The sequence below is a fragment of the Rutilus rutilus genome, assembly GCF_951802725.1.
Source record: "Rutilus rutilus genome assembly, chromosome: 22".
NCBI lineage: Eukaryota > Metazoa > Chordata > Actinopteri > Cypriniformes > Leuciscidae > Rutilus > Rutilus rutilus.
The window spans coordinates 2806820-2820091 of NC_140227.1; the positions used below are offsets into that span (position 1 = coordinate 2806820).

Here is a 13272-nt window from a genome sequence, read left to right on the forward strand (position 1 = left end):
ATTTTTATTCCATGTCGGAAATAAGCTTCCAAGACAAAAACCCTGATGTAGTTTTGATGGTGTCTGTGTGTGTTCAGATTTCGACGAGTGTACGGTGTACGGCACCTGCAGTCAGACGTGCACGAACACAGACGGCTCGTACACCTGCTCCTGTGTGGAAGGTTATCTAGTCCAACCAGACAACCGCTCCTGCAAGGCCAAGAACGGTAAGACAAACATAACAGTCCGAGATAAGATAAAATAAGGATGTATCCGAGTCAGCCAGCAGTTTAATTCATTATTATTGGCCGAACTGCTGTTATATTTGAGATTAAACGGATGTCTTCCCGTTGCTGTAGTGCCTGTGGATCGTCTCCCCGTGTTAGTGATCGCGAACTCTCAGAACATCCAGATCACGTCTCTAAGCGGCTCCGGCAGCCCGTCGCTCTACACAAACACGAAACAGACCACGGCCATGGACTTCCTGTACGCGCAGGAAACGGTTTGCTGGATCAATGTGGGCGACTCTTCCGCGGGCACACATCTGAAGTGCGCCAAGATAACAGGACTCAAGAGCTTCACAGACGAGAGAGCCATCAACATCTCCCTCAGCTTACACCGTAAGTCATTTCACAATGCAAACCGCCTTTCTCACTCAGGGCTGTTTATAATTGAGGAAATCCATGTGAATTAATGAAGATGTTTTTGAGATTAGTAATATTTCAAGAATCAATTCAAGATTCACCTGCATTTAGCGTTGTCCACTTGTGACTCAATCGACCAAAACACATCTTTATACCAGGTGTAAACACGGCCCTGGTGTCAATCATCGTCACATCTCGTTCCTTCCATCAGGAAACGGAGGATACAATAGTAACCGAGACGATATTTATATGCATTCATAAGATCTCCTCGATTTACATTACAGGCGATCAGAATTTCATCTTGGTTTATGGACATATAAATATCAGCATCTGCACCAAATTGCATATTTTTGCTCAGTTTGGACCTCTGAATAAAACATGTTTTTTTTCTCTCCATATTATCACTATAACAGACTACTGTATATGATCCATTAAAGCCAAATATGATACTTCACAAAAAATGCACATGCAAACTTTTTTTTTACATAAAAAATAATATATATATATATATGGGTATATAAGGGTTATATATAAGGGTTCAATAAACTGTTCCATTAAAAAAAAAAGATTTTCCTGAAAATGATCTCATATGTCCAGCTTTACAGGGTTAACTGTTACCATTTAGTACCATTTATCTGTACTAATCCTACATTTCTGAACAGAGCCATTCATTGGTGATCATCTTAAATATTTCATATTTTCCTTTTGTGCCTTCAGATAGTGTCGTTTTTGGACACTCTGTTTGGATTCACTCTACAGTGATCAATACTACTTTCCATGGGCGTTAATCGTACAATAAATGCATCATTGACATGCATGGTGCGGTGCTGCTTCAGCACATTTAGTGGCTGTCTGAACTGGATTTCATGTGGGTAATGAATACGATGCTGGTTTTCTCACAGAATGCGCAGAAGTGGCACAACTGTGTAGTTAATTCACCTCTGAGTTTTTATGAAAGAGATGAAAAGTGGAATGAATGAAGTTCTGGGAAAAAGATTAAAAAGATCTCAGATGGAAGGAAACAAAACAAGTTTTGGAAATGACCAGAAACTGGGAATGACAGAGGTTGCAAGGATTTACAACATGAGAGAGAGAGAGAGAGCGAGAGAGAGAGAGAGAGAAGCTGTTTCTCAAACCACAGTGACATCATTTTAAACACTTTTTTGAAACGTTGAAGAGGTCATGATTTGAGAAATCAAAATGTCCCCAATATTTCGACATACAAGAAGCCATTGTATTACAACACACCATGGGCCCTATCTTGCACCCAGCGCAATTGACTTTGTACAGCGACGCATGTATCATTCCTATTTTGCACCCGCGCACAGCGGACTTTTCCCTCCACAGACGCACGTCGGTAAATTAGGGAATTAACTTGCGCTCCCGGGGGCGGTTCAGCGAAAAGAGGAGGCGTGTTCCGGCGCAAACGTTCCCTGGTGCTATTTTGCAGTTTCAGAAAACAATTCCGCCACAGCGCGTTATTCAGATGCTATTTTAAGGGCGCACGCTTGGCCATAATGTAGCATGTGCACAACGCACATACACTTTGATTCTCTCATCTACACAGACGCAGCAGTTTTCATTTTTGCAAATCATAGGCTACATTATTACAAGGAAAAATATTAACACACGAGGGAAATCATTGTGGTGTCCATGAAGATGTGAAAAAATAGGCATAAATCTAGCTTACACATTTACCCAAATTATCAGCCTGTTTAACCGAAGCTAATTTGGGTATGTTTCTCCATCCCCAATGTCACTTCTCTGTGTTTTACAGCCCTGACGAGAACGTCGGTCTCCTCGGCTGTGAACCGCTCCTGGCGTGCGTCTGGCAAATCCGCCGTTATAATAGCAATCCGCCATGGAACAAGCGCTCCTGCTCTTAAAGGGAATGTGAGATGACGCTCTGATTGGTTTATTTCACGTTATGGCCAAACCACACCTATGAGTAATGAAGCTACTTCAGACCAACACATTTTAGATTTGCGTCGGGTGCAAGAGTCATTTATCCCGCCGGTATAATAGCAGATTTATCCGAGATCCGCCCACAAAGTTACTTGCGTTTCGCGCTTGATACTTGCGTTTCAGATCGTTAAAATGGGGCCCCGTAAGTTTACAACTCAAAGCGATCAAAGAACGCATGCCGTTCATGATAAGCCAATGTTAATTCCAAGGCAGCATTTCCTGAATCTCCCTGCAATCCCAGAATGCATTACAACTTGCTCAGTGAAAAAATAAATCCATCGGTATAGAAATATATTTTATTCAACACCAAAAAAATTATTTGACTCTTATTTTTTCTGCTTTCTTGGTCATCTTCTATAGTTGGATCAGTAGTTTAGACAGGAAATGACTGTGTTAACCTGGAGTGCATATTTTGGGTCTTACAACAACGCTGGCACTCAGTAACCGTCCAGATGGAGATTTAGGCCAGAAATGTACTCTACGCAAGAATGCAGACGTGAACGAGTGTTTGTGTTCACATACTTGTTTCGGGCCTGTCTTTGGGTTTAAGTGCTAGTTAGTTTGAATGCTGCAGGGATTTCCACGTTTGGCAGTTTTAACATGTTTCTCAGTCACACACTCACAGGTCAGAGGTCACGGGGTTGACTGCGACACTATGCCCTCACTAGGAAGCGATAAAGAGATCATTGGCTTCCTGTTGCCGGGTAAAGATAAAGCTGCATGCCGCGTGAGTGAGGAAGAAGAACTAAAGGGAGAATAATAATGAAGAGGTGAAATCGGTAATATAGTGATCTTGAAATCTACTTAGAGGTCTCAAGGTAAAAACTTTTCTTTTAGAAAGAATGAGTAATTTAATAACTTGAAATAGTGTCATGAAAATGATTTGGTATTTTCATTGCAGGTTATTGCACCATTTTCCATTTAGTTTTTTAAGATTATCTGTTCAAATTACATTCCTTTCAGGAGAGCTCATAAAACTCTTCGTTTCTCTCCAAATACTGTCGTGAACCCGGGTTCAGATCTCTTTTAGCTGGCGGTCTCTGGAAGGGTCACACAGGAAATGTGTTTGCCGTGATTCATGACCTCAGCGTGACATGCAGATGAGGCCACCAGATGTTTTCCACTCTTCTTCTCTTCACAGTCTAGGACAGTGGTGTATTCTCTTTTCATTTCAAACGGAAAGATACTATTGTAGAATTCATGGAAATAGACGTTTTAAAGCACAAAGAACGTTTACCTCACTAGTTAGAAATCACAAATGATGGTATTCATATCTGTAATGTTAGATTGCAATATTAATACGACATCTGAAAAATACGTCGAGTTTTAATCACTTGAAAATAGGAAAATCAGCTATGGAGCTGACACCTTTTTTTAAAAGTTAAACTATTTTAACATGGTCCGTGTGCTCATATATGTGTCTTGATTCTGCTCGGACAGATTGAGTTCAGCCCGTGAGATACAGTATGCAGACACTCCCCATTGAACAACACTCCTCCACCAGCCTTGATCCATAAGTCCATATGCGTCTGTGTTTATGTGTGTGTTTTATGAGTGGTTTGTGTAGGTTGCTGGGGTTTGCTGCAGCATATTTATATTCTGTTTTGTGGAACATTTTCCAGACGTTGTGGTTGACATGAGGCGACCCAACCCCCCCCATCCGTCTGCGGCTCCGGAGCTTTATCAGGAAAACAGGGAAAACTGACATGTACAGATGTACAGGTGGAAATGTGATGCTTACACCACCTCTGTTTGCCATCTTCACATCATCACCATGTTATCTCTTAAAGAAATGTGTGTGTCTTGGAAAATGTGGACCAAAATGTCATCTTGTACATGTTCATCAGAGATCAGGAGTGTTATTGACTAGCGGCAGTCCAGTAAAGTCATCTCTTGCACGGTAATTTGGTGTGTCTCAGCATAAATAGCGGAAAGACTGGATGTGCGATGAAGTAATGTGGGTTAAAGCAGAAGGGAGTGGTTTTCTGACATACGGTCTGCGTGGTACAGAAGTTTCCGGAAAGCCTCTTAAACGATCATGTGCTTGAATCGGCTCACGCTTAACCGCGTCTGCCACACATTTCTGGCTCCGCCAACATTCAGGGCATTGTTTTGGTTTTAATCTCTTTCTTTTTTTTAACTCTCACCCTTTTTCTCTGACAATCTGTGCTTTGCTTGACCCTATCTGTGTTTATTGATTGACTTAACTGTTTCGTTATTGGTTTTTATCTCTCTTTATTTTAATGTGAACCATTTGAATGGTGTCAGCAAGTCTTGCACCCTTTTCTGGTCCAAATCAATGAGCTCTGAGGACTCACATTTAGAGTTTCACATCAGACTTCTGTTCATTATGTTGGTGTGCAGTGTGAATCAAGTTCTTCTATTGCAATGGGAAGCAATCCAGCCTGACTTGCAGAGGTGAACTGCTCTTAATGCTTTTATGTATGCTAGGGCTGCACGATATTGAAGAAAAATATAACTCATTAAATAATGCGATGTTCGATATGTGATACGATAATGCTTAAAGTGTGTGAAATAAACTTAAATTATCTTTAAAATATATTTAAAATGATATAACCTACATGTGTTTCACATTCTTTTTGTGACAAGAAAACATCCCTACAACTTCTGAAAGTGAACAGCAGTGTTTTACTGTTGCATAAGAAGTGTTATTTTACATAACACAATAACAACATTTACAATAAGCCTACATTAGATTTATGTAACAACAGAAACTGAATAATCAAATGTAAAAATAAAACACTGCTTAGTCTTCACTGTATTAATTAAATATATACTGATTCTTATTAAAGATACAAAAGTTATTCAGCCGAGAGCAGTGAGTGATTTTCTCTTTCTTTTGTTCATGACCGCAGTTATTGCAAGCTGTTGCGATATGCATATCGCGATATATACATTTGCGATATTTCGATAATTTCGATATATTGTGCAGCCCTAATTTATGCTAATCATAGAATGATGCATTTGAATTTCTTCTTGCCTTCAGTGAGTAACTAAAGGGGTTTTAGGGAAGACAAACCGGACACAATCAAGATCATGTGGGTTAAAAGTTGGTTGTACAAGCATAGGGACATAACACGAGAAGAAAGGAAGCTAACAACACTTTACATTGTTTGTTTGCTTCTCCTCTTAAATGATTGCCTACCTTCTACAGTGGTTAACAGCCACCAGCTATTTAATATTTATGGGCATTTTGCCTATTTTTGATAAGATTGTTTGACGAGAGACAGAAACAAGAGGGGACCGAATTGGGACAGGATCTCAAACTCCATGGTTTACAGTAATTTTACAAGAGTGATAAGGCAGAGCTTTTATAAAACTATATATCTTGCCAGGTTTCATAAATAAGATACATTTTTTTGAATTTATAGATAGCACATTCATAATTATTCTGCCAAGCAATGTATTATTTACAATAGGTCAGAGGGTGGAATCAAATTAGGACCAAGCAACTTGGTTTTTGTCCTATAAAAGCACAAGCCGGCAAACAATAGAATCCAACTGTGTCAAAGACGTCCATGGTTTCAGTATGGACAGAAATATGACTTACTTCTAGCTGTAAACCTGGCTGGTCAGGACATGGCGTAAAAATGGCAGACATATTTTCAGATGCCTTTAGTTTTGAACTCCTGAGCTTATTCTTGAAATGTCAAGGCCCTTTGAGAAACAGCTTTAAACAAGCTCCACTATTAATAAAATAAGGTTCAAGATGTAAATACAGGCCTTTGTTTGTTAGGCTCAATGCCACTGGTGGAGCTAGGGGGTGGCCCGGGGTGGCCGTGGCCACCCTTGGTCTGAGCTTGGCCACCCCTCTCACAACTGCTGTTTCTGTCTCTTTTTTTTTTATTGACAAAAATTGCGTTTTTTAAAAGGCTGAACCGTCTCTTTAAGACCACAAAAAACGTGAGACTTTTCAGACGCACACTCCAACTTCACCTCAGCGCCAGGCGCAAGTCAAACGAGTGCGGAAATGTGCAAGTGCCGAATGAGCTTCAGCAGAACATCATCAGACAGTGATATCATATGCACATAGTAAATATAGAGTCAATCTTCCTCAACTGGTGGGTTGCAAGACCGTTTTGAGGAAGTCGCATAGCGTGCAGTCAACAACAAACGTAATTCTCTTTTTTTTCTGATGCTACTTTTATTTTTAGAAGATGTGTGTGAGAGCTTGTGACACTTATGTCAGATGCTGAGAAAAGAGCGTTGTCCTTGTTCAGTTGGCTATCTTCGTTAAGATGAGATGTTGTCAGGCAAAATGTCAGGAAAACTAACTAACTTTTCTGTCATACGGCTGACAGCCGTTGTACTGTGCTTGCGCACATCACGCGCAAATGCGGCGTGTTGTAGCCGTAGTAGTCGTCAATTAACTCATGTAAGAATCAAAAAGGCGATTAAAGCTGTCAAAACTGCATGCATGTATTTGTTATATATGCGTCACATGTCTCTGGATTAAAATATTCTGCTATGTGAGATCACAATATAAGGTACAAACTGATGTAAGCACAAATAAATGTGAGCACTGTGCATTTGTACTGGACGATAGGCATTCATTTTGCGTTCATTTGTAAAGGACAAACAAAAATGGATAATTTTTAAATCCATAAAATAACTAATTTTACATTCTGCCAACATTACATTATGAAAAACATAACATTTTACATTATGTGCTGTTGACTTCCGCCTTGTTCACATTCTTGCACTTGGGGATTTTCAAAAGAGAACTTTTGTTTTCCTTTTTAATTTAGGTATGATAGAACTGTTGCAATTATTTATTTTGACAACTAATATAGAAAGTTAAACTTTTATTTGACAAACTTAGAATTGGTTGAATAGTTCATTGATTATATCAAACGCATTGAAGGTTGAATAATCTTTGGACTACAGTATTTATCTGCATGTTATCTCATCCATGAAGATGCAACAATGTAGAACAAGCTATTGGAGATTTTGAGAACCAGAACCAAGCTAACTGAGCAAGTTGAACTTTAGCTATAGTGTGTGCCCTTTTATTACTATTTAATTCATTTTAATATGAGGTGGTGGGTAACAATTAAAAAATATAAAATTCACTCAGTATTCCATGATTCCTAATTCACTATCTTAATTACAATTAAGTACAAATGAACTTTATTCAGTTGTGTAGGCACTAAAACAGTCCAATACATAAATAATTTTTTATGATAAAATAATTCATATTTCTGTGCCACCCCAGACTGGTTGCTGGCCCTTGCCTGGCCACCCCTATGAACAAATCCTGGCTCCGCCACTGCTCAATGCATTTTCATATGAAGCCGTCTCAGGAAATGAGAACTAGAGCCATTAGACCATTTGTTTTCATTCAGTGTTGTGGGAAGGTTGTGTCACAAATGGAATTTCTTACCCTCCTTCCACTAAGATCTACAATTTTACCAGGAATTACAATGAGACTGAAGCCAGGCTCCTCAGCCCACTGTTTCTCTGGTTTTTCTCTGTGGCGTTCCTCTATTCTTGCATTGTTCAGACGGCAGCTGCTCTAAGACCCATTCGTCTTCCTCGACCGTCTTTTGTACACTTGCTCTTTTCTCCAATCTTTAGTGTTTTTTTGATCTGTGTTTTTAATCACTGGCTTTCAATCCGGGCAGCTGGAAAAGTTTAGGCAGGACTCGGCTCTTAAATAAACAACACCTTTGGGGATACAGCCCTTGATTCCGGTAAACGTCTGGCTCTTGCACAATGGCCAACTTTCCTTTGTAGAAACAAGAGAGGCCAACACTGTCTCTGTCTCCTCCCCTGAGCCTTCTATCTCTCCATCTGTCTGGATTTTCCTGCATCTCCTGGACAATTTTACCCAACAGTCATGGTTTCTATGCGCCACGTTTTCACAGCCACTCAATGTTCAAATGTGCAACATCCCATTAAAAGTATGATTTGGTAAAAATGGATGCGTCTGGGGTTAAAGGAGGAGAGGTTCAGATGCATTGAGACGTTTTGACATTTTAAGGTCAGAATGGGGCGTATTGAAGAGGTGGGGGGGCTGCAAAGGAGCGAGAATCCACAGTTCGGATCGCAGCTGTTAAAACAACTTTTTTTGAAATTGTGTAACATGCGCACATGCCTTCAGATAGTCCCCTGACTCAGCTGTTTCAAAGAGAAAGAGCGTCATTGTAGAAGTGAAAAAGAGAAACATGGATGTGAGACCACTCTATTAGCACTATTTTAAAATAGAGCCACAGAGTCATTTAACCACAAAACTGCATGGTTGGTAAATGAATAGTCAGCGCCAGTCAGGCACCATTGTGTTCACATGTGTTTATTTGCATATAAATGAATGCATGCTTACCATTCTTTTATGTTTACTTTCTTAATAAATGCCCCTCATCTTATAGTCAAGATTTGGTTGAGGGTTGAGTCAGAGTCAAGAAGGAATTCACATGCTCATGAGGTCATGACAAGACCAAAGACATGAAAATATGGATTTGGACTTCGAGTCTTGAGTCCTAGATTATATTTTCATATATCTTGTCTTGGACTTGGGAACGTGTGGGTGTGGGCTTGGACTCGGTCTCGACTGCAACATAGGGTTTTAGCGTATCTTGTGACTGATCATGAAGCAAATTTTTTTCAATGTTCTTGATTGAATGCAATCATGAATGATTTCAGTTTGTTCTACAACTGTTAAAGAGTTTACGGTCTTATTTTTGGAATGATTCAAAATAAGTACTCCCAATTTAAATTGAGATTTAAAACTTATATGAACTTAACTATATAAGTATATAGCCTTCCTGTAGCTCAAACAGTAGAGCGCTGGCACTTGCAATGCCAAGGTAATGGGTTCGATTCCCAGGGAAAGCAAGAACTGATAAGAATGTGAATGTGTACCTTGAAATGCAATGTAAGTCGCTTTGGATAAAAGCGTCTGCCAAATGTAAAAAATTTTTTTTTAAATATATATATATAATAAATTAATAGAATGGGGCATGTGGAACAAATAAAACACATAATTTCTGTTACCTACATTTCTCTTCATTCGCTGTTCTTTACAGATGTAGAGCAGATGGCAATAGACTGGCTGACGGGAAACTTCTATTTCGTTGACGACGTGGATGATCGGATCTTTGTATGTGATAAAGATGGAACCACATGTGTGACACTGTTGGATCAAGAACTCTACAACCCTAAAGGCATCGCTCTGGATCCAGCCATGGGGTATGAACATTGTCAAGCTCACACTTCCTCCGTGTACACAACTAGCTAGCTGAATATTGAGCAGTTACCTTTAAAAACCAGAGTATTTGCTAAATGGTGTACTCATATATAATGGATACTTTCTCCTTTCTCAATGTTATCTTCAACAGAAAGGTTTTTTTCACCGACTACGGACAGATCCCAAAGGTGGAACGCTGTGATATGGATGGACAGAACCGAACAAAGTTGGTGGACAGTAAAATTGTCTTCCCACATGGCATCACCCTGGACTTGGTCAACAGGTTGGTCTACTGGGCTGATGCTTATCTGGACTACATCGAGGTAGTGGACTATGAAGGCAAAAACAGACACACCATCATTCAAGGACTGTTGGTAAGGAGCAAATACCAAGATCAAATGTTTTACATGTGATTGCACAAGAATGTGTTGCTCAATAACTAATTTCTCCATTGTTTTGAAGCATTTAAATTACAATGAGTTGGTAAATCTAACATTTAGCAATGATGTCCTGGTACTCTGTATCAACTTTCCTCTTTTTCTGCCCCTAAAAGCAACATTATTCTGTAGATGAACATGATTTTCCATCTTCTCAAAAACACTTCCAGTCAACAGAAAAAGATCCCACACACCTTCAGAACATGCCATCCATCCAGACACCCAAACATCCATCTGTCCATCAATCATGCATCTATTTTATCAATCCAAACTTCTAGCATCAGCCATTCACCTCTTAACCATCTGCCCATCCATCAGAGTCAAGTCAAAAATCAAGTCAAGGTTCATTTATAAAACACATTTGAAAACAACAGATGTTATAATAAAGTGTTGTACAATAGAGAACGAAACCCCATCTATCCATCCTAATGTCCATCTGTTGCTCCATCCATCATCCATCCATCGTAACATCGATCTGTTTATTCATCCATTCATCCATCTATCCATCGTAACTTCGATTTGTTTATCCATCCATCCATCCATTGTAATGTTGATATGTTTATATATCCATCCATCCATCCATCCAACATTCATTCATCGTAACGTCTATCTGTTTATCAATCCATCCACCAATCCATTCATCCACCCTAATATCCATTAATCCATCTATCTATCCAGCCATTCAAATGTCCATCCATCCATCGTAACGTCCAACTGTTTTTCCATCCATCCATCCATCCATCCATCCATCCATCCATCCATCCATCCATCCATCGTAACGTTCATCTGTTTATCCATCCATCCATCCATCCATCCATCCATCCATCATAACGTTCATCTGTTTATCCATCCATCCATCCATCCATCCATCGTAACGTTCATCTGTTTATCCATCCATCCATTCTAATGTGATCATCCATCCATCCATCGTAACGTCCATCTGTTTATCCATCCATCCATTCATCCATCTATCCACTTTACATTTCAGCAGCTGTATTGAACCCAACATTTACCATTTAATCCATTGCATTGTGAGAGTCTTACAGTGGCTAGCATTATTTACTGTGATAAATGCTTTAGTAGACGGGAGAGACAGTGTTGTTTCATTAGTGCTACTGAGTCATTTTATTAAATTTGATTCTGTAAATATATTAGCCTGATTTCCTCCTCTCTGCTTGAGTTATGGATAACATTTCGCTGCTCAGCCCAAGGCTAATCTGTGTGTTTATGTGTGTATCTTGCTCACTCAAGCTAACAGAGCAAGCACAACTTCCCAAATTATAGAAGTAATTGAACAATAATTGAATATATATATTTTTTTCTCAGATTGAGCATCTTTATGGGCTCACGGTCTTTGAGAACTATCTATATGCCACAAACTCAGACAATGCCAACATGCAGCCTAAGACCAGTGTGATCCGCGTCAATCGATTCAACAGTTCAGATTATCAAGTGGTCACCCGTGTGGACAAGGGAGGAGCTCTACATGTTTACCACCAGAGACGCCAGCCCTCGGGTATTAAACTCTTTCTCATCTATTGCTCAGCTGTATAGATTGAGCCTGTATCATATATAATGGTTTAAAATGCTACCACTACACCACAGTCAAGCTCCAGCTCACTCGAACTCTCTTGTTATTCTTCTTCAGTGCGGAGTCATGCCTGCGAGCCCGATAAGTTTGGGAAAGCTGGAGGTTGTTCAGACATCTGTTTGTTGGGCAACAGCCACAAGAGTCGGACGTGTCGCTGTCGGTCTGGCTTTAGCCTGGGCAACGATGGCAAATCCTGCAAGAGTGAGTGACATCACAGCCAATCAGATTCTACTCCATCTATCAATTCACCATCAGATTTACAATAGTTTTGCCTACTTAAAATCAAAACGTTTGATTGGCTCAGCTTCATTGAGCATTTGTTATTTCAAACTCTCGCACTTTTCGTTCACATAGTTCCTTAGTGATGTCTATGCATATCATCTAGACTGGAGGTTTGCCCCACACTTTAGCTGAATCACTCAGAAAGATGAAGGTCTTTACCATTTACCCCCAATATTGATTCCAAGCTGTTTGCTTTGAATATGCAATGAACTATTGGTAGAATTGATTTGTGAACTGTGAGTGACCTCTGAACACATGACCTTGAAAAAGACAAGAAGCGGAGATTGGAATTGATTGTAAGAAACAGGTTAGTGCCGTCACCATAGACTCACTTTTCACTATATTCGGTCCCTGGTGTCTAATCCCCAGAGCCTGAGCATGAGTTATTCCTGGTGTACGGGAAGGGTCGTCCGGGCGTTATCCGCGGTATGGACATAAACCCTAAAGTTCAGGATGAATACATGATCCCCATCGAGAACCTGATGAACCCTCGAGCTCTGGACTTCCATGCACAGAGCAACTTCATCTACTTCGCTGATGCCACCAGCTACCTGATTGGCCGACAGAAGATCGATGGCACGGAAAGAGACATCATCCTTAAAGAAGGTGCTAAAAATGTTAATTCATTCATTTATTCATCTTATTGCTGGTGTGTATTCTTCATTTGGTTATGTGTGTATGGTTTTCCAGGTATTCACACTGTTGAAGGAATCGCTGTGGACTGGATGGCCAATAATCTCTACTGGACAGATGATGGTCCCAAGAAGACCATCAGTGTTGCTCGGCTCGAGAAAGCTTCTCAGACCAGGAAGACTCTCATTGAGGGCAAGATGACCCATCCTCGAGCGATTGTGGTGGACCCTCGGCACGGGTGAGCTCTAGATTCAACTGTATAGCAGTTGTTGGGTTATTTGTGGGTTAATACATGAATGTCATATCAAAAACATAATTGATTTAATTGAGAGAAGTCTCTTCTGCTCACCTAGGCTGCATAACTTTGATTTACAATTTAAAATAAGTGTTTTCTATATTAATATATTTTAAAATGTGATGCAAAGCTGAATTTTCAGCATCATTACTCCAGGCTTCAGTCACATGATCCTTCAGAAATCATTCTCACATGCTGAGTTTGTGCTTGATTTTTAGCAATTATTATTGGTGCTCAAT

The 13272-nt window shown here is 39.9% G+C and overlaps 1 protein-coding gene across 4 annotated transcripts in view; it reads left to right on the forward strand.

Moving 5' to 3' along the window:
• Window positions 1-13272, forward strand: part of lrp1aa (low density lipoprotein receptor-related protein 1Aa) — a 178581-nt gene that overhangs the window by 52397 nt on the left and 112912 nt on the right. For all 4 annotated transcript variants that reach the window (XM_084394815.1, XM_084394816.1, XM_084394817.1 and 1 more), the window contains exons 5-12: window positions 78-206; window positions 339-599; window positions 9635-9797; window positions 9947-10169; window positions 11559-11748; window positions 11881-12024; window positions 12475-12711; window positions 12796-12976. In XM_084394815.1, the coding sequence (XP_084250941.1) occupies window positions 78-206; window positions 339-599; window positions 9635-9797; window positions 9947-10169; window positions 11559-11748; window positions 11881-12024; window positions 12475-12711; window positions 12796-12976 (1528 nt within the window). The remainder of the gene's footprint in view (window positions 1-77; window positions 207-338; window positions 600-9634; window positions 9798-9946; window positions 10170-11558; window positions 11749-11880; window positions 12025-12474; window positions 12712-12795; window positions 12977-13272) is intronic.